The 22,791-nt window shown below is 36.1% G+C and overlaps 1 protein-coding gene across 6 annotated transcripts in view; it reads right to left on the bottom strand.

Moving 5' to 3' along the window:
• LOC129241816 (uncharacterized) overlaps nucleotides 1-22,791 on the bottom strand; it is a 48,111-nt gene that overhangs the window by 5,271 nt on the left and 20,049 nt on the right. For all 6 annotated transcript variants that reach the window (XM_054878335.1, XM_054878336.1, XM_054878333.1 and 3 more), the window contains 4 exons: nucleotides 14,953-15,005; nucleotides 13,345-13,466; nucleotides 5,247-5,344; nucleotides 4,129-4,243 (listed from right to left, as the gene is read on the bottom strand). In XM_054878335.1, coding sequence (XP_054734310.1) covers nucleotides 4,129-4,243; nucleotides 5,247-5,344; nucleotides 13,345-13,466; nucleotides 14,953-14,989 — 372 coding nt within the window. In that variant the 5' untranslated portion in view covers nucleotides 14,990-15,005. Of the gene's footprint in view, nucleotides 1-4,128; nucleotides 4,244-5,246; nucleotides 5,345-13,344; nucleotides 13,467-14,952; nucleotides 15,006-22,791 lie in introns of those variants that run through there.

Here is a 22,791-nt window from a genome sequence, read left to right as displayed (position 1 = left end):
TTTCGTGGTGTGGTGCACTATGAATTCCTTCCACCTGGCCAAACTGTTAATAAGGAATATTATTTGAGCGTTATGCGTCGTTTACGTGAAGCAATTCCTCTAAAAAGACCAGAATTATGGGCCAACAACTCTTGGTTTTTGCATCACGATAATGCACCGTCTCACACTGCACTCGTTCTTCGTGACCATTACGCCAAAAATTCCACGCATATCGTTCCGCAACCACCGTATTCGCCTGATTTGGCTCCGTGTGACTTCTGGCTATTCCCAAAACTCAAGAGAGCACTTCGGGGAACGCGTTTCGAGTCGATTGAGGAGATAAAAGCTGAATCGAAGAAGGTGCTGATGGCTATACCGGGAATGGACTATTTGGCATTTTTCGGGGATTGGGAAAATCGTTGGCATAAGTGTATTTCATCGATGGGGGATTATTTTGAAGGGGATGAAATTGATTTACAAGAATAAATAAAGATTTTTCATTTTACAACCAAATTCACCTTAGTTTTTGCCCACAGTAGTAGAAAAAAACCTACTTTTGTCGTGGGAATCAACTCCTTCTCATACGCAAGGAATTCACAACCACGGCATAAAAACCCTTCAGACAGTTTTAAAATAAGACAAACTTGCAAATAACGTGGTTCACAAATTTTATTTTATTTTTGGGCACCGCATGCCACCATCCAATTTCTATATGGAGTCGCCCGCTGATTCAAGTTATCCGAGTGATTCGAAGCCCTGAAAATCGAGTTAATTTTGATTTACATACCAGCTGTCAAGATATTTGAAATTTGCTGTTATTCAGCCAAAAACCTAAAATGGTTACATTTAGTTACACATGGCTTACGAACCAGTTGAATAATCTTCATAAGATTAAAGCAAATTAAAGATAATAAAACTTCCCATAAGCAGTATGCCAGCATATCATTTTTCGAAGAAAAAAAAAATTAAAAACAACGAATTTTTTGTAATTTTTTTTCCTCTGTAAGTAGTTAAAACAATTAAAATATTTTTTTTAGTAACTTCTTAAACCTAAAATATACAGATAAGATAGAAATGAAAAAATTCTTCCATTACATTTACGAGGTGTGTGTAAAAAATAAGGTGAAGGCTTCAAATTTCGCGGGCTACGTACATTCGACTTTCGATTAATATTTTTTTATGTAACATAGCATGTAAGGCGGCCGCCGTAGCCGAATGGGTTGGTGCGTGATTACCATTCGGAATTCACAGAGAGGAGGTGGTTCGAATCTCGGTGAAAGCAAAATTAATAAAAACATTTTTCTAATAGCGGTCGCCCCTCGGCAGGCAATGGCAAATCTCCGAGTGTATTTCTGCCATGAAAAAGCTCCTCATAAAAATATCTGCCGTTCGGAGTCGGCTTGAAACTGTAGGTCCCTCCATTTGTGGAACAACATCAAGACGCACACCACAAATAGGAGGAGGAGCTCGGCCAAACACCTAACAGAAGTGTACGCGCCAATTATTTATTTTTTTTTAACATAGCATGTTTAGTTTGCTTGTGAGAGGCATAAATAAGACAAAGTGTTTTGCGTGTTCGACCCTTTTCTGCTATCGAAAAAATGGATCAAAGAATTGCATCAAATTTTGTGTAAAAAATTGGAATTAAGTGCTCAAAAACACTTGAAATGTTGAGAGTGGCATGCCATGTAATCTAATCAAAAACAACATCGCATGAGCATCGCTCAAAAATTGTTGAATTACGTCAAGTTATGCCTCTCACAAACAAACTAAACATGCTATATTGCTAAAACTCGAGACGAGTGTACCAATATACAAAATGGTAATCGAAAGTCGAATGTAAGTAGCCCGAGAAATTTGAAAATTCACCTTATTTCTTGAACAAACCTCGTGTACAATTCGGTCCACTCAAAACTCACGGCACACTTTACGTTGAGAGTGTGGCTACTTTGGCTTAGTAGAAATACTATCTCAACAATAAGGCGTAAAAATTATATTTTCGCAGGAGATTATCAAGAATATGAATAAGCTGAGATGGAAGGCTTGGTGCGCTTTTAGAAGTGGACCGAAATTTAAGACATGATCTTTGACGATCTTTAGTCTCAGTAGGCAGGCGTCCCATATTACAAGGTCTTGCACTCGAACTGTAACCAACTTCAGACCGCTCGCGCATCTGATGTACGGACACCAGCTATCTGTTAGTTGGCTAAATGACAGCCCAGAATATCGTTTACAAGCGCGCGGAAGTATTTTGCCGAAAGTAAACGCGAAAAAAGAAAATCAGTAATGGATTTCTAACGTCGTAGTGTGATTGCATTATATTTGGCTGGAAAATCATAACTAGCGATTGTTCGTGAGCTCGAGCCCCATTTATTATCACACCATTACTTCTTACAAAGACAGTGGTAGCATCGCGAAACGTCATGGAGGTGGTCATCAAAACACTGAAACGTCACGTGAAATGGTTCAAAAAGTGAAGAAGCGACTTGAGCGAAATTCCCTACGAACTGCCAATCAAATGGTGAAAAAACTGAAAATATCTGACCGCTCCGCTGCATTATGAAAAATGATCTCAAATTCAAGCCTTACAAGATCCCAAAGGCGCATGATCTCACACCAGAGCAGCAACAAGTCAGCCTTGAGAGAGAGAAGGAGTTGCTTCGCTTGGCCAAGTTCCGAACATTGGGTTTTCGGAAGAGAAAATTTTTCAAATTGAGCAATTCGTAAATCCCAAAACGATAGGGTTTATTTGACCGACTGTTCATATGAGAATTTGAGGCATCGATTGGCCATCGGGAAGCAGCACCCACAGGTAATGGTTTAGTCCGCTGTAACCGCAGATGGGCGCTCTCCAATCGTTTTTATCGAGCCTGGTGTCAAGGTAAATGCGAAATATTATCGGTAAAGTATTCTGGAGGATGCTTTGAAGCTGTGGGCAGACAAACATTTCGGTGACAGACTATGGACGTTTCAACAGGACTCAGTACCGTCTCACAAATCTCGAGTGAACCAATAAAGGCGAAAAAACAACGTTCTGAACTTCATAAAGTCCACACAATGGCTCTCAAATTCATCAGACGCGAATCCGATGGACTATTTTCTTTGGGCCATTTGGGAGAGCAAGGTCCGAGGCGCCAGTCTCGAGGCGCTGAAAAAACCCGTTGTCCGCGAGTGGGCCAAAATATCTGCAAGTCATATCCGGGGAGCTTGCGATTCGCTTCTCGACCGTCTCAAGGCCACAGTCAAGGCAAAAGGTGGTCATATAGAGCAAAATTATTAAACTGATTATTAATTTTGTATTATTTTCACATATTTTTTACTTTGAATTGAATACAACATGCATACATACAATATTTGGGTGCCAATAGTGTATCTGTTTTTGCATGGAAATTTTGTGTGTACAAGTATGTAAATATTCATATAGGAACATGGAAATTCATTCGTATTTACACCTACACATGCTGAGAACATGTATTATCCTTCATCCAATTTAGACCAACAAATTTGCAAACTGTCAGCCTTTTTTATCTTTCAAAACCTGTTTTCCTCATTATCAAAAATTGTTGACGAAGTTAGCAAAATATTTATATAGTTGAAAACAACATTGATACACGAATGATAGCGAAAAACGCTAGTGTGAGCAGGTACACAAGTATTGAGGTCATGATCAACTTGGTAGCATTTTTTTGACATAGTCAATAGTCGGTTGGCAACTACCAGACTAATGCGTACTTTTATATGTGATATGTATTTGCTTTTTGTTAAATCGCATAGCTTGCTGATTGCCAGTATGAAATAATTTCGAAAGTATGCGCGTAGTGAATAAGCATGCACGAATGTATACCAGCTGAGATAGCAAAAGCGTTGGGCTTCGAATTTACTAGATAATTTGGTAACAAGTAAAATTGCTATCACTTCTCACCATATTTCCATATGGGGAGGTATTACTAACATTATGATTTCTCGAGAGTTCAGAATAGGTTGTTTAATTGTTTTTGAACAATTAGCATATATATTTGTGTAAATATAAATCTATCTCTTGCATACGTCATATTAATGGGTCAAGGTCATTTAAAGTTATATAATTACTTACACTACTCAGACACGTATGATGTAACTTTAGTTTATGTTGTGAAAAACATTATTTACCTGACATTTGTGCTCAATGGAAGCGTAGAAACCATCGTGCAGACCATCACATTTGAAGTGAATGTCATCCTCAGGCGGTACGGTCGAGAAGAATGGGTAGCTCGAGAGGTTGTAACTGTCGATTTAAAGTATATATACATAAATGTAGTTGTGAGTATACTACTGTGTCCAAAAAATAAGGTGACATTGTATTTATTTTGAAAATTCTTTATTTATTCTTCCAAATCAATTTCATCCCCTTCAAAGTAATCCCCTCCCGACACAATGCACTTATGCCAACGTTTTTTCCAATTTTCGAAACACTGGTTTTAGTCACTTTCCGGGATGGCCTTCAGTTCCGTCTTCGTTGCGGCTTGAATCTCCTCTATCGTGTCAAAACGGTGTCCCCGGAGCGGTCTTTTGAGCCTGCTGAACAGCCAGAAGTCGCACGGTGCCAGATCAGGTGAATACGGTGGTTGCGGAACGATATGGGTTGAGTTTTTGATGAAATGATCACGAATTACGAGTCCAAAAAATTCAATGTTTTCGGTACCAGTCGAGATTTGACGCGCTTGAGGCCCAAAACATCCTTCAAAATGGTATTGACTGAGCCTTTCGATATGCCAACATCATCAGCAAGGTCTCTAATCGTTAATCGACGGTTTTTCAACACCAAATCTTTGATTTGTTGGACGTGAGCTTCGTCAGTTGAGGTTGATGGTCGCCCAGGACGCTCTTCGTCTTCGACACGTTCACGACCGGCTTGGAACTCACTATACCACTTGTAAACATTTTTTTTAGACATAGCCTCATCACCAAAGGCTTTCTGCACCATCCTCAACGTATCCGAAAATTGATTCCGCAAACAAAATTTAATGCAAATTCTTTGCTCAACAAATTTCGACATTGCAAAAAACGAGAAACTCACTTTTAGCAGCTCACAAAACGACGCGTATCTCAAACAGTAAATGAATATTTCACATGAAATTTGACATAGATGTCACTCACAGTACTACCAACCTAAAAAAAAAAAGAATTCTCCTAATCCTTCAAAGCGCGCAGTTTAAAATCAAATGTCACCTTATTTTTTGGACACAGTAGTATATATTTTTCAAGTAGCACATTTGTTTGGAACTTACCCTCGTAGCTCTCGTGGTAGATTTGGATCCCAGATATAGTCGATTTGTGGGATGCCAGTTAATTTTGAATTTTTGGTAGTGCCCGATGAATTTTCAGACTGCAATTAGACATATGTAAGTATCAAAAATGTGTATATAATTTTGGGTTAGTATGTAGTAAAAATTGTGTATTGTAGTAGACAAAATACAAGCAAACACCGAGTATTTCAAAGATTTAGCAACCAATTGAAACTTGTTCTCAACAAAAGACTTAAGACACAAACTCGAGTTGATAATATCTATGCAAACAAGTGGTTTCTATATGATTAAATGCACGCAATATAAAGATAAAATAATGCATTTGATGTCTTTAGTGTTTGGATTTTTTGATTGTGTTTTTTTATTCAAATTGAATTTATGTACAATAATTTAATTTAGTAAGTAAATGAGATGTTAAGGTACAAGAAATGCGTGTTACTCCGCAAAGTGACATTGCATTTATAGACAGGATAGTTAAAGTGTAAATAAAATTCCAAGTACATAAATATTCACATAATTCTTGCTAATAGGACTATGAATAAGTTCCTTGCGGTTTTACAACAGATGGCGTAACTTGATTATTATTCCATCGATCCACATTTCCAAACATTCATTGGAGAGCTACTGTCGTAAGGCACAAACGTCAGTATAAGTTTTTTATTTGAAGCGTAAACAACAATATTTTTACCACACTTGAAAATGTCGAATTTCGTGCCAAATAATGTGTTTTTGCGGGGAATTTTTTAATATGAAGAAAAAAGCAGCCGAAAGTCATCGTATCTTGGTGGAAGTTTATGGTGAGCATGCTCTAGCTGAGCGAACGTGCCAGAAGTGGTTTGCACGCTTTAAAAGTGGTGATTTTGGCTTGGAAGACGAAGAACGCGAGGGTGCGCCGCCAAAGTTCATGGATACCGAATTGGAGGAATCGCTCGATCAAGATCCGGCTCAAACGCAAGAAGAGGTTGCAAAAACTTTGGGAGTTGATCAATCAACCATTTCCAAACGTTTAAAAGCCATGGGAATGATCCGAAAGGTAGGCCATTGGGTGCCGTATGAATTGAAGCCAAGAGACGTTGAACGCCGTTTTATGGCATGCGAACAACTGCTTCAACGGCACAAAAGAAAGGGTTTTTTGCATCGAATTGTGACTGGCGATGAAAAGTGGGTCCATTACGACAATCCAAAACGTCGGGCAACGTATGGATACCCTGGCCATGCTTCAACATCGACGTCGGCGCAGAATATTCATGGCCTGAAGGTTATGCTGTGTATCTGGTGGGACCAGCTGGGTGTTGTGTATTATGAGCTACTGAAACCGAATGAAACGATTACGGAGGATGTCTACCGACGGCAATTGATGCGTTTGAGCCGAGCACTGCGAGAAAAACGGCCGCAATACGCCGATAGACACGACAAAGTTATTTTGCAACATGACAATGCTCGGCCACATGTTGCACAAGTGGTCAAAACATACTTAGAAACGCTCAAATGGGATGTCCTACCCCACCCGCCGTATAGTCCAGACCTTGCGCCATCCGATTACTATCTCTTCCGATCGATGCAACATGGCCTGGCTGACAAGCACTTCCGTAATTACGATGAAGTCAAAAAATGGATCGATTCGTGGATTGCGGCAAAACCGACCGAATTTTTCACAAAGGGAATCCGTGAATTGCCAGAAAGATGGGAAAAAGTAGTAGCAAGCGATGGACAATACTTTGAATATTAAATTTGTAACCATTTTACGTCAATAAAGTTTCAAATTTCGAAAAAAAACCGCACGAACTTAACCATAGTCCTATTACTTTATGTTAAAATAACATAGATATATACTAGTTTTTAGTAAAGTAATTTATTTATATTATGCCCATTAGTTTATAAGCTCGTTGTGTTTTTTCTTTGCAACCTGGTGGCTGTGGGTGTCTGCAGTAAGGCTACTACTAGAGGATTGTGATGTTTCGGTAACTTTAAATAAAACACAATATTATAGCATACAAATAGGCGAGCCTTACTTAAAACCGCACTTGCTTCAATATCTATATACTTGTACTTGTATAAGCCCTTTTATCTATTGATCGGCTCTTAATAAAATCATCTATTTGACTTTAACTGGATTTGTTTGTGGATCAATAAATTCTGATCTTACATAGGAAAATGAATCAAAATATATAACTCAACTTTTATTGCGATGACTCTTACTACAGCATGTGCTATATTATGCAATATTATAAATCAGCATTTAAAGTACATAGAAAGTAGTAAATTGAGACAATCCGTTTTGGTGAAAACCCAAAAATATTTATCGTAACTAATATGCTATATTCGGTAATCTGTGGAGAACATCAAGACGCATACCGCAAATTGGCAGAACTTGGCCAAGCACCCAACAAAGAATATGATATCAAAGTTAATTGTGTCAACTTTGTGGTAGAACTGGTTCATGCGTATTTGGCAGGTCGCTACTGAATTCGACTTTAGTCCACTAAGAGAGTTGTGCATAGACTAAAACAAATGATACTCTGAGAGTGCAAGGACTGCACTTTATGTTAGCTGTAAAATTTCCCAGACAAGCTTTTTCAGTATCTGTTTAATTAATTAAATTCCAAAAATCATTGACTTCTTTAGTGAATAAAATTATCAAAATGAAAACGCTAAAATCAGTTCGCTGCTAGGGGGAAATTGACAGTTCCTCTCTTCTAGAAATGATTAACTTTTCGATCCCTACCAGGTCCTTAAGTAATAAATATCCATTCCATTTATATAAGTGCAAAACAAATTATGCCTGCAATGCTCCTACTGCTCGCTCTCTTCATGAACTCAATGAGATCATGAATTCTATTGAATTTGATTTTACTTTATCTAAGCTATATTTTTCTGTTAAATTACACTGTCTATTGTAATTAAATTTTTTTAATAACGATATTTTTGTATAATAGTATTTAAATTGTAATTTAACGTAATTTTTTTTGTTAAATTTACTTTTGTAGTAAGTAGTCAGTAAGAACAATTGTTTACTGATTTCTAAATAAATAAATAAATAAATAATACACGTAAAATCTAGATTTTTGTAGAAGGTGAACAAATTGTTCAATAATATTTCAATGCCAAATTTCTTTTCATTAAAAATATTATTATCAATTTCATTTCAATTTACATCTATAAAATTTCGTTATGTTTTACTAGATGTAATGTATAGGTGGTTTCGGGGTTTCGAACCTGCGAATCTCCCAAGGGTAGGATGTATGTATGTAAAAAAATGCCATGTATTATAAAAGCGAATCAAGCAAGATAATAGGTTTCACACATAGTTGAAAATGCGCTTCCCAACATACACTGATTTGAATTTCCGATATTGAAAGTGATTTTGCAATTATGCCAATACCTGCTTTTAATTTATGCATTAAGTTGACAAATAAAAATTACAATATTTATATTCAGAGTGGGGTGTTTTTTAGCTGCATGAGTACTATCGATATCCATAACTAAGGTTTGACAGCTGGAAATAGCACACTGTATTGACATTTCTAATCAGTAAGGTTTGGTATGTCATCATGACTTGTTTAACGTCAGAACAACGGTTCCAAATGGTAGAAATTTACTTAAAAAAAATAAATCCCTTCTTCTTTCGAAATGAGGAAAGAGCTGCCGTTGCGGTGAATGGCGAGCGCTATCGAGCCATGCTGACTGAATTTTTGTTTCCAAAACTTAATCAGCTAAACATCGGCTACATTTGGGTACAACAAGACGGCGGAACTTGCCATACAAAGCGCTTAACAATCGATTTATTGCAATATTCAAACTACCATTGGCGCCATATGGCCAGATTTATTGGAACTCGTAGCCGCGGCGGATATATGCCGGATAGCGGGATATCATATAAAACCATATCAGAAAATTATCTACCAGATAATAATAAAAAAATTCATTCCAACAATACTTCTGTTTGTACATATTATCATTTTAAGTTCTCAAGCACTAAAAACCGCTCAATAGTTTTTCTATTTTTTCTATTTCTAATTTCATTTAAGCTTCGTCAACACAAATACGCAAATATACACTTGTGCTCACATAATTAAGTCACTATCTTTTCTCAATATTTGCAACACTTTTCATGATAAATTTTTTTTGTGCTAAATTTACTGAAATTTTGCACATTTCAGAGAGTGTTCACCAAAATTTTCAAATCAGAATCTTTAAACTTGTGTTTTACAATAAAGTTTGAACGCCCAAATCATAAAAATTAAATACGCTTTAAAAATTAAAATTTGTAAGGAAAAGTAATTTTGTAAAGTATAAAAGTTTTATGCAGCTTTTATCTTAATTTTTCGAAGCTTTATCATGAATAGGAACCAAACGAAAGAGGCTTGAAGAAGAATAATGGAAAACTAGTTACAGAGACAGATAGTAAGGAGCACAATGATTTAAGCGGTGTGCTCTGAAAAAATATGTGGGTTCAAATTCGATTGAAATTTAAATAAAAAGTCCGATTAGGAGGTTTAATGCTTTCCGAAAACTTCTATTCGCCCTCTCTCTGTTAATATATCAAATTCGATCACTATTTACTTTACTATCCGCCTACTTTTTCAACAATCATAATTAACTTTTTAAATTCAATTGAATACAAAATTTGTAAGCATCCCAGGATCTCAATAGAAACATACCTTTTTTTCATATAGTAATCTAATATGTATTTCATCGAATCGGCAAAGAATCCGAAAAATGCGAAGGAAGTAGGAAGGGCTTACCAATTTCTATAACAAAGTCAATTTCCATAACAAACAAAGGCCCACTCTCCTCGATTAGTAGACCCATTCAAATGGCAAGAGCAAGAAAACGATAACCGCTATATAACTGGTAAAGGAATTATTTTAAATCACAGTGCTTCCGCAATCTCCTCTGACAAAAACAAAATAAAGTCTGTATCGTCTTATTTCTATATCAGTCTACCAAAATCCTTATAGCTAATGAGAAGATGTTAATCAAAGCACACCAGTCTTCAAGCAGATTCTCAAATGTGTATTAGGAGATGATCGGAAATTCAGACTAAAACCCTCGTTTGGAATTAAATACCATTAAAATACCATTGAAATATTTAATTAATGGGAGTCATTAAAAGTACGTACGAGTATTTATGCGTCTTGATGAGGATGAAGTTAGAATGTTTGCCGCTCTATCATCAGGTACAGAATTCGAATAGTTTTAGTTTAAGTACTTTTAGTGAACCTTTAACATGTTTTAACAATACTGTATCCTCACAATTAAATAGTCACAAAATATTGGGTTTGATTATTTTGCCGTAGAGTTTTTAACTAACTATAGGGCAGAAAGGACTTAAATAATTTTAATATTGGGAGGTTGAATTAGTTTTAAAGGTGACACACAGATGGCGCTATTTATCACTTCATCGCGTTGGCAATACTGAATATATATTCATGACAAAGCCTCATCCCTAGGCTTTGTTTATCAGTATCTGTCATTTCGCTGAAGTATAAACAACGCAGTGTTTTCGTGCTTCGAGTATGTCAACTTTCGTGCCGTCGAAACGCAATTTGCGGGAAGCTTTGCTTTTCTGCTTCAATTTGAAAAAAAAAATACAGCCCAAGCCCGTGAATTGCTGCAGGAGGCCTACCCAAACCATACTCCGTCGATTTCAACATGTGAGTACTGGTTTCGACGATTCAAAAGTGGTGATTTTCACACCGAAGACAAGGAGCGTCTTGGCCAGCCCAAAAAGTTCGAGGACGCGGAATTGGGGGAATTGGTAAACGAGGACTCGTGCCAAACCCAAGAAGAGCTTGCTGAATCATTGGGCGTTGATAAATTAACCGTTTGCAAGCGTCTAAAAGCGATGGGAATGATCCAAAAGCAAGGACATTGGGTCCCGTACGAGTTGAAGCTGCGCGACGTCGAACGGCGATTTTTTACGTGCGAATTGCTGATCGAGCGACAAAATCGGAAGGGTTTTTTGCATCGGGTGGTGACTGGCGACGAAAAATGGATCCACTACGATAACCCAAAACGCAAAAAATCATGGGGTTTGCCCGGCCACGCATCAACGTCGACGGCCAAGCAGAATATTCACGGCAAGAAAATCATGTTCTGCATTTGGTGGGATCAGGTCGGCGTCGTATATTTTGAGCTGCTCCAACCGGGCGAAACAATCACGGGGGATCGTTACCGACTGCAATTGATGCGTTTAAGCCGGGTATTGAAAGAAAAACGGCCGGAAACGGTAAAAAGGCACGACAAGGTTATTTTGCAACATGACAACGCTCGGCCGCATGTTGCTCAACCTGTCAAAAAATACCTTGGAACGCTTGGCTGGGAAGTGTTACCCCACCCGCCGTATAGTCCAGACATAGCTCCCTCCGATTATCATTTGTTCCGGCATATGAGTCTCGATTTGGCGGACCAGCGGTTCTCCTCGTACGAGGCTACCAAAATATGGGTTGAGTCATGGATAGCCCAGCAGCGGCCAGAATTTTGGAGAAACGGCATCCGGAAATTGCCCGAAAGATGGGCGAAAGTTGTAGCTAGCGATGGCCAATACTTCGAATAAAATATTTTGTACCGTTTTTTCACAATAAAGCCCCAAATCTTCGAAAAAAACCTTTAAAACTAATTCAACCTCCCAATATATTGAACAACTTTCGTCTCCTAGCATTAAAAGAGAGGCAATGCAATACTAGATATGATACTATATAGATCTAGATATACTGATGCCTTGTGCTGGGTACACGAAATTTAGTATGCCAAAGATTTTCGGTTGAGTATTCGGTAGAATATGTAAAAGTTGTGAGACTTATTGTATTTAATATCTCTCGCAAATAATTATTCTTAATTACAAATAACTTACGCCATATTCAGAAGAATGAATTTAAAAGTGAAATAAATAAAAACTTTCGCCGCTTGTGCCAATAAGGGCGCGACGAAGCCCATATTTGAGGGCGTACTTAAATGGCAAGTGAAGAAATTGGAACATGATACGAAAACTTAGAGAAAGGCAAGTAGAAATAAGGAAGCCAAACTGTAGAAATGTCAAGCTATGTTAAAATATATGTACATATGTATGTGTGTGCGAACTTCTGCTTAGGCGGCAGAAAATTGAAGAAAACTGCATATCTATGAAAATGAGCCAATAAGCTTCTAAACATTGAAGTAAGGAATAGTTTTATTGTCAAACATTGTTCTCTTTCACATCAATAAATATTTCAACGCTGAGCCATTTCTTTCTAATTGGAAATAGATAATAAAGGGTATGACAATTTTTGCTTCAAACTTTTCAGGGTAATCGGTCTGTATTATTCAGATGCAAAACAACTGTTGACTTGACCTTGTTGGCTGACTCGTCACGACTGCCTCTTCGGGAGTGAGTTGAATTGAAACACTGTTCCATACGTTACAAAGCCTCGCAAAAACTTAGTAGAGTTGGGATTCAATATCGCCATATGCTGTTTTGAAGCCGTTAAACAATTGAACAAAGGATTAACTTTTTCATGTCCAAACTTATCAACTTTGCACAACTTCTCCGGTCGATCGTCCAATACCCATATCTTGGATTCTATAGACCGTTTCTGAGACATTGCCTTCAATTGGGGGATCGGAACATTCGGTTTCACTTGTGCTAGTACAACCGCATAGAATTTGAGTAAACTAGTGGCCAGTTAACAATTTTCATGCTTTTATTTGGCTGGTGCGATCATTCAATGGGTCGTACGAAATTCACTATTCACTATTTTCACAATGTTTCATGTTTCAAATGGTTGCCACAAAAAAAGTGCCAAACGTTCAATCAGAAATTAAGGGCGCGTTTTTTTTTTTGTTTTTTTTGAGATGCTGTTTTAATTTCAGGTAATTATAGACCTATCCTCGTATAATTATTTTAATGTATGCGGAAAAGTAAGAAAGTGGTTGATAGTATTACTAATCAAAAAGCAGTAGCCCTTATTTAATAGCGCATTCAATTTTAAGGGTAAGAATATAAATGTTATGCATTTACGTGTTTATACTACTATATATGCTATGTATTACTATGTCATAATGTATGTATATTGAACTTTTAACAAATTTATGTACGTACAGGCGCTTCACTGCTCGGCGCTTCCGTTGTTGTGCTAGTTGTTGTAGTCGCAGATGTTGTAGCAATTGAAACTTTTTTGAACGGCGCCACTGCTGCTGTGTTTGTCACCAGCATTAACAGAGCTGCAAATATAATTATATCCAAAAGCCTTCATGAGAATGGTATTAAAAGATTAATGAAAATAATAGGCTTATTTAAATCAGATTTATATAATATAAAGTACATATTCAAATATATTCATTCAATTTATTCATCGAACACTATAAAATTCATCGAAATTATTTTATTCAGTACGGTTCTCATTGCTAGGCATACATTTCTTCAAACTCTCAGGCAATTTGTGAATATATCGTAAGCATTGGGTTTTATATTTTTGAGTAAACCAGGCATCCATCTCGTTTTCGTAAAAACAGTACGCGTCCAGTCCTTGAGGCGTAGCTTCCAATCTTAGCAGCTCTACATTTATAGAGTTTTTTTTCTCGTGATAATGTTGCACCTATTCTGGGCTGCACCAAGAGTTGCGAGTTCTCGTGTTCAACATATTCATAGAGTTGCTTCTACTTTATATTTTCAATCTTCTACAAAAACTGAAAATCAGCGTTCTCTCTGGATTCCGAATGGTAGTCTTTCTTGCTCTTTCTTTAAAAGTTTCATTATTTTTTATTCACAATAGATATTAACTGCCATTTTTCGGAAATTTTGCCATCGAAAATTTCACTTAAATTATGAGAATTAAGACTAATTATCAATACGCATTAGTTGCACTTAATTCCTGCGATAATTCCGAATTAAGAAGTTTATCCCAATTAACGCCACCGTCTGTCTAGGCTATTGGCATTGTTTGAGTAATTCTTTTTTATAGGTATGTGATCAGCTTTCGATGTATTTTTGGCCGCTCAACACGATTTTTATGCCCAAAAGTACTGCTCATGTCATGGTTTTAAGCAAAAATCACTTAGGGGGTTTTTACCCCTACTTTTCTCAAAAACTTGACGTGTTTATAGTCAATCACGAGTATGTAGTGGTAAAATCTTGCACTACAAATGCAAGTTCCAAATTTGAAAATAAAATAGCGTCAGCCTTTTAAGAAAAGTAGTGGTAAACACACCCCAAACAAGTTTTTTGGGCGTTTTACCGACTCTTTTATTACACTCGAATATAAAGGATATTGATAGCCACCTACAAAATACCTGATTTGCAGAATCTTAGCTTTCATTTTTGTCCGGAATTCGGGATCCGGTATTTTGTATTTTGAAAAACTGTCACCAAATTTTTAATCATCGACCCCTAAAACGCCCGAGAAGTAATTTCTATGAGCGTAGCTTAATTTCATATTTATACTATTTGTTCAGGAGACAAGTATAGGTACATCGAAAACCACTCTCATAACAAAATAAATGGAAAAAAAGTTAATTTTATTTATTAGACCCTGTGAAAAAAATTTTGTTCAAGTGGCTTTTCAAATACTATTCACAAAATTTTAATATCTGATTTGACGAGTTTTATTCCTTTAATATTTGAAATAAATTAAAAAGAAAATAACTGTAGTATAAGTACATGTACTTTGAATTGTATATACTATGCTATGGTGTTTTTATAATTACTTACACGCCGTTATTAGCAGCCATCGCCTGGCTTTTTTCATGTCTGTAGTTTTATGGCTGAAAGAAATGAAAATCGTTTATTTATTCCCAATCGTATAATATATTAAATTATATAAAGTTGTGTAATACAGGTAAAGTGTTTCCTAGAGAAATAATCAAAATTTTCTTGAATGATTCTTATATGTAGAAATATTATAATTACTCAATATTTATATGGGTGATATACAGGTTGACATTCTCTTATATATTAAGTGTGAAAGTCTTATCAACATCGAAATCATACTTTTAGATATGCATATGATATACATGCATATAAAATAATATAAAATAGTCCATAACTGTTATTGTAAACAGGATCAAATCATAAATATACGATGAGGAAGAAGATGAATAAATGAATATATGAAATTAGTTGCGTAACCTCACCCACACCTTGCAAGTATACCAATTATCTAAATGGTTTTGTTTTTTGTTCAAGATAGTAAAAATAATTTATTATCGGAATGAAAGTAGTAAAAGGAAAATGTGCTTAACCTGAAGCCTATAGCTATCGCTTATATTAATTGCCAAACTGAAAAGAGGTTTTTTCAAACCAAAATATTTCTGATCAGCCTCTCACCCTCCTTTCGCATGTATATACGAGTATATTATATATAATTAACTTTTCTAACATATATCAAAAAGTTAATTACCTATGTGGAATGTATCTATGTTCTTACCCATACAGTAAAGTTTACGGACGATGCCAGCTGGGTAAGACAAGCATTAAAAAGAGAATTTCTAGCTCTCCAGAGAGTACTCAATTTTAAGGCAAGTTGTTACATCTAAAGCCCTATTAGTCATTCCATTACTCTATATTGTTTTTTTTTTTTATTATTTAAAATTTTATAAAACCTACCTTGATTTAGAATCGTTAATCTGGGCTAACCAATGAAAGCAATGAACGTATTTTTAGAGTGCACGAGCAGTGAAGTCATTACTAAAACGGTGTATGAAGGCAATAATGGAATATGACTTGACAATTGTGTGATGTAGGTGACTATAAAATAAGAACTTAGAATCGAAGATTACCCCTAAGTTAGAAATATCTATTTAGATAGCTTCGAGCCCCAGATTTGGAAGCAAAATTTAAAAAAATATAATTGAAAATATTTATTAATATTAAGTTTTACATGATTTTACTAATGCAATTCAGTTACACTGTTAACATCGTTCTAGAGACTTATGACATCGGAAGGACCAGATATTGTAGTGTAGATTTCCAAATAATCAGTATAAAAAATGTATTTAGAAGAGTCAAAGCTATATGATATGGCGCGTACTTTTGTGTTAGGGGTTTGGTCGAGCTTCTCTTCCTATTTATGGTGTGCGTCTAGATGTTGTTGTACAAATAGAGGGATCTACAGTTTTAAGCGGACTCCGAACGGCAGATATTTTTATGAGGAGCTTTTCCATGGCAGTATTACACTCGGAGGTTTGCCATTGCCTGCCGAGGGCCGACCGCTATTAGAAAAAAATGTTTTCTATCATTTTACCGTTTAATGCATGGAGATTCGAACCAACGCACTTCCGAAAGATAGCCGCACCAACACATTCGGCTACGGCGGCCGATGACATATCATTGAAAAATATGGCAAATAATACAGAGGCTAAAAAATCCCGGGCCTAACAAAAACACGTTATTTTTTGTTCAGCTTTAATTCATCAACGTAATTTCCGCTCTATAATTTCAATACCACTTTTGTAGAAAAATTTATCTTTTGCCTCGAAATAGGTCCCATTTTCAGCGAGAACCTCTTTATGAGGTGTGTTCAAAAGTATCGTGAATTTTGAATTTTTGCAGGTTACGTGTATTCGAATTTCGATTTTTTGAGGCGATATGTTGGTACTCATGTCTCTTACTCATGCCGACGAGTTCGGCCATTGTTTTGGTTCGTCTTCGATTTTACCTATTCAAAAAGATGGATCAAAGAACTTTTATTAAATTTTGTGTGAAAAACGAAATTAAGTGCGCGGATGCATTCCGAATTTGACTGTGACATACGGAGAAGAAAACACGTTCTTTTTAGTTCAGCTTTAATTCAACAACGTAATTTCCGATCCAATATTTCAATACCACTTTTATAGAACGATTTATCGTTTGCCTCAAAATAGTTCTCAGTTTCAGCGAGAATTTCTTCATTTGAGCGAAATTTCATAATGGTGAGCATTTTTTAGGTCTGCCAACAGCCAGTAGGCGCTGGTAGCCAAATCTGGCGAATACTTCACTTTTCTATCATTCCAGAGCGTTAACGGGATTACAGGGATTTTTAAAGAATCAGCTGATTTGCTGACGTCATACATACTATGACAGCGGCTTGTTTACAAAAGAGGTGAATAAAATTAGAGGTTGTGTTGGTGATATGAGAAGAAATCAACGCAGTCACTGCTCATGTTAATTCGTTGCCGTATGAATAACTGCTGATTGGAAGAGCATAATTCTACTGCCGAATCTTCTATGACATGACAACCGAAGTTAATTTCACAATTTTGCTTCGGATGACCAAACTTCGTAGTGCATGTTGTCTTGAGGATCATGAACGACAAATTATCATCTGAAGTGACTACACACTTACGATAACATTTTCCCCAAGAAAAAGGTTAAATGAAAGCCGTGATTTGATAATTTGTACAAGCTTTGCAACAAGAGTCAGCATAGATAGTATCAACCTGAAGACCATCATTGAAATCATGCTGGCAGAATTCAGAGAATATACAAGCTTAATTTGAAATAGCTGACCTGCCAGGCATGAAATCATGCTGGTTGCTAGAGACTAAATCAGATGGATAAGAAAAAAAAAAATCCATTTAATTTACGAAATATCTTTGCTTTAGAGGCAAAACAAGGCTGGCTGAGTATTTGTTAGCATATAGAAAATTTCCCATGAGGAAAAACAAATGTGAATATAAAGTACAGAAAAATATAACGAAAAATATGAAAAGAGTTAGAAGAATACTGTAAATATAGGAGTGAAACTTGGAAAATTTTGAAATATTTAGTTGTTATTTGATAAATCTGTTATTTTGAGTTAGTCTTGATGATAATTCAACTTTCTGAAAGGATTCTTACTGGGAAAACGGCGTAATTGGAAAAAGTTTCTTGTGTGTTTTTTTCTTTTCGCTCTGTAATACCGACCATTCGTTCACATTTGACTATCTAATAGAACTACTGCTTTAACCAGTTTAAAAAGTTTGAAGAAAGAAAAGGGCTTAACAAGAAAAATATAAAGCAGCAATAAGTGAGAGATCCATAATTTAGTTCATTTGTTTAATTGCTTATACGAACAAATGTTCTTATGACTAAATATGCAAAATACTACGCATATTATAGTAGGTTTTTATATTTCGTCCATGCGTGAATTTTCGGCAAATGGTCAAATAAAACAAAAAAAATAATTTGCTTAATTGTGCTTTCAATCAATATTTCTCGTTCAATATACCTTTCAATAACAAAGAAGCAACCGAAAATTTGCATTTATTGATTCCATAAAAGTTTTCGATTTGTTTTGATAAAAAATTACAAATATTGTGCGACAGTGTTGTGTCAATGATCCCTAAACGGACAATGCTGGTGTAAGTAACGGGGTCGCGAAGCAATTTCGCAATTTTTCTGTTGCCGCTTCTTCCTCATTGTACATGCCATCAGGTGGGCTTTACGACGGTTCTTTGTTTGCTTTTGTCTTTTCTATGGTTTTTATGTGACTCATTATAATTCGAAACACATTTTTACCATAACGCACCAAGTCTTTAAACTACGGTTTAACGTCACAATATCCACTTACGTGCAGACGACTGTTGTGTACTTATAATTCACCAGGGTGTGCCCGAAGCACCGAAGCAACAAGTGGGTGCGCTTGCTCATTTATGAGTATCAGCGCTGTGGTTCAAGATTGTGCGTGTGCGTTCTTGCCGCAGTGTTTTCAGAGGCTCACTTTAGGATTTTAAGCGTTGATTGTATTAAAGCAGAAACCGAAGTTTTATATGCACTTTTATAAATGCAAACTATTGTATATATGCATGTAAGTGGGTATAAGCGCATGCTGGAAATTTCTTCCAACTGTCAACCAAACACTCAAAAGTGAGTCGGTGAGTCGCTTTGTGCGATGTTGGAAAATTTACGAGTTTAAGTTTTTGACTGATGTCTGCCGTCTTTCAGTGAGCCAGGAAGGTTGTTAAAAATGTGTACATACTTATATACATACATACATACATATTTACATATATATGCAAAGAGGAGTACCTAGTAATTTACATATTTAATGTAGCATTTCATTGTCTTCGGTAGTTTATGGCACGCTACCGGCATCTCGAAGGTACTCGGTGACGCTCATACAAGTAGTTGCTCATTAGCCCACTGCAAGTTGTTAGAAGTGCAAAAGCGTCAGCAGCTAAGCAACCGGAAATAGATGGATTTTCTTCGCTTGAAATGCCCTCAAGGAAAAATCAGTGAAGTGTGTGTGAAGTTGTTAAATAGCTGCTGTTCAATTTTCTGCCTTCGGGGTTTTATGTATGTACTTACACATTTTTTTAATTGAAATTAGAAAGGAAATTCGCTCACGATTAGCGGTTTAATTATGAATGTATTATAAGTTCAAATTTCCTATGCTTTTGTAATGGGAAATATATCCACTTTATTTTAAAAATATACAAACTCCAATTAAAATAGTACCGAAATTGTGTGTGTTAAACGGATAATGTGATATACAAGTAGATTGAAAAATATACTATTATGTTCATTTGTATATGTACTTATACATATAGTATATACTATTATATACTAATATGTCCACATGAGTAAGGGTTTCACAGCCGGCCCGCAGTTGTTTGAAAACATGTTACAGTTAGCGGATCGCTATCTCATATTTGGAGCTCCATTATTTTAACCAGTATGATCTAGATGTCGAAATGAACTAAGTACTTAATTAAACACGTGTTTTTATGTTGCCAACAATTACCTAATGCTTACATGCATTTAAAATTTGGGTTTTTCGAAATATTAAGTGAGAGGTTGGCTGCTTTATACGCACGTCCGCCCTTCCATATCTTTAAATTATGCCTATTATACAGGCAGTTTCCATTGTATTAGAGGTCAAGCATATACAATTTGATTAAAATTAGATGACAACACTTTCCGCTTTAACGGAAGATATTTATATAGTATGTACATTGGATTATTAAAAGTAAATTTAACAAATTTTCGTCAAAATTCGAACAACATAATTAAAAGCTAGCCGTTTAACCCACGGTTCTTCTTCTCCTATAAGTATTTCCGGAAGTATCCGTGGCCCGAGAGAATCTGAGATAAAAAGTAGTTCACTTTCCCGAAGTTCCTTTGGACCCATTTGTCAATTGATGGAATAAGTTTCTCCGTTCATCTGCCTCTTGGTTCAGTGACCCATCGGCTTCGCCACCACAGCATGCTCTGTATAGGAGAATTGAGTTTGTGACCGCCATTATTAGCCTTTCTTTACTCTGTGTTGACCCACCAATGTTTGCCATTAATCTACTTAGCTTACCCGTGACCTTTGCTGCTTTGGTAGCCGAATGCCGTCTCTGTGTCCAGAAAGTAAGCCTGCAGTCAAGTTGAATACCTAAATATTTCCCTACTTTTTGAGTCGCTAAGGACGTGTCGCCTATTTGCATGCTGGCCTCGAGTGGCATGCGACCTCGTTTCATTGAAAAGTAGGAAACACTGAGTGAAAACCCGTAAGTTGAAAACTTTATCAAACATCAAGAATTCATCAGCTGAAGGCTTACAATCGTAGTCTTAATTTCTTCTTCCTTATATTAATGTCAACTTCAGCCAGATGAAAAGGCCAACAATGTGAACAGGTCACCTAGCATTTTTTAGGAACGTTCTTTTTTCTATTTATTTAAAAGCTTCACGTAATTCCCCAGAGTGTGTTTTCAAACGAATCGAAAGAATCCTTACAAATGCTGCCCGTGAGCTGGGCGGTTTCAATGATAGGCTTTGATACGAAGAGATCTTTCTTCCAACAACCAGAAAAATCGGCACCACGAACTAACCTCCAGTTGTGATCGACGGAAGGCTTAATTGAAGTGTTTTTGATATATTTATGGTACGAAGATGATCGACTCATTTTCTCGCAGCGCGGGACACCCGCCTCTGAAAAAATTGTTGGTCTTCAACCAATTTTTAAATTACTGCTTTTTCAGTGATAACAAATGTATAATCAAAACTTTATCGAAAATATTTCATTTCACTCAGCCATATTCGGCTACAAAAGTTCAGTTCGCTTTCGTAAAAAAGTCAAGAAATTGTAACATTTTGAATAGATGTATTAAAAACCTACATTTTCTGCTGAAAAGATTTGCTTCGAAATATCTCCATCGAGTGTGACTAGTGAGCAATTGTAATGTGACTGAAAGTTACGTATCGTTTTTACTTTTTTTATTAATAAAAAATATTCGGCTCGGGCATTCTCTAGTTATGACGCACTATATTTCCAACGCAACGGCTATGATGTACGCAAGGATGATAGATTACCGGGCTTGCTATTTTGCTATGGAGAAAAAGAAAATTGTGAGGGGAACTTTGGCTGCACGTCACTTGGGAGATTCTACATGATCATTTCACATGTATTCACACACTTGCCCAATCAGTCGTTGTTCAGATGGCAACGAAGCAACATTACAGAACGCCAGGTTGATTTGTTTTTTCGTATATCACTAACACAATCGCATCGCCAGCCAAAATTAGCACAATGATTTCACATATATTCGCACACTCCTTCAATCAGTCGCTGTTCAGATGGCAATGAAGTGTCATTGGTTGATTTTTTTCGTATAACACTAACAAAAGGTAAATTTTGTTAAACACATCCCAAGGGACACCAGCTCATCAACTGAATAAGGCCCTCTGAATAGCACACCTCTAAAATAGCACCCCTGCATGCTGTCGCAAGCTTCCGCTATTATGGAGTACACTTAATATGAAAAAAAAAATCCAACTACTGTTCGAAGGTGGAATTTGGTATTTACCAATCATTTGTGGAATTAAATCAAGACATCACAAATTATGAAAAAAAAATGTATGATTATTTAATAATAATAATTAATAATTAGATAAATCGTAAAATATTCATCCATTGAAGGTCTCAAAACGCATCATTTCTCGGTATCGGAAATCAATCATTGTTTATTTGATACATTTTTAAAACTTATTCAAGTGTTGCCATCTAATTGCTTCTTTATTAATTCTGCATCAAACCGGCCAATTCAAGCGAATCGAAAGCAGAATTTCAAAAAAGTGAACGCATTGCCAGCTTATCGATTGCACTTTTTGTAACGAAAAGATATACAGATAAAAAAATGCAAACTGTTATTTGATATCTTGCAATATTTTCAACTCATCACACCTTTTCATTGTTGTTTTTATATTTTTTGACATTGCAATTTCCAACCAATTTTTGCTATTACAAAATAACTGACCGTCTTTTGTCTTTGGCTCCCTACTTACTGGTTATTTATACAGATTAAAAATTCATTTAAGTTACTTGAAATGAAAGTATTGGCTTGAAGCTCGGTTGCTGGGCATCAGTGAACATATAACTGGGAATTGAGTTTTTCCTGTTGAAAGTTATTTATAAATGGGTACCACCCAACAATGTTGTGAGTAGAAAAAGATGATTTTTCAAAGCGAAATGGCACAAACAATTTTCATCTATCTGTTACGCACCTCTTTGTAAATATGTACATATAAATGTAATTCTTATATAACAAATTTGAGTTGTTTTTTTTAAGCTTATGAATTAAATTCATTTCTTTTATCAAATTATTGCTG

The sequence above is a fragment of the Anastrepha obliqua genome, chromosome 3 (genome assembly GCF_027943255.1).
Source record: "Anastrepha obliqua isolate idAnaObli1 chromosome 3, idAnaObli1_1.0, whole genome shotgun sequence".
Classification (NCBI taxonomy): Eukaryota; Metazoa; Arthropoda; class Insecta; order Diptera; family Tephritidae; genus Anastrepha; species Anastrepha obliqua.
This window is presented reverse-complemented; position numbering and strand designations above follow the sequence as displayed.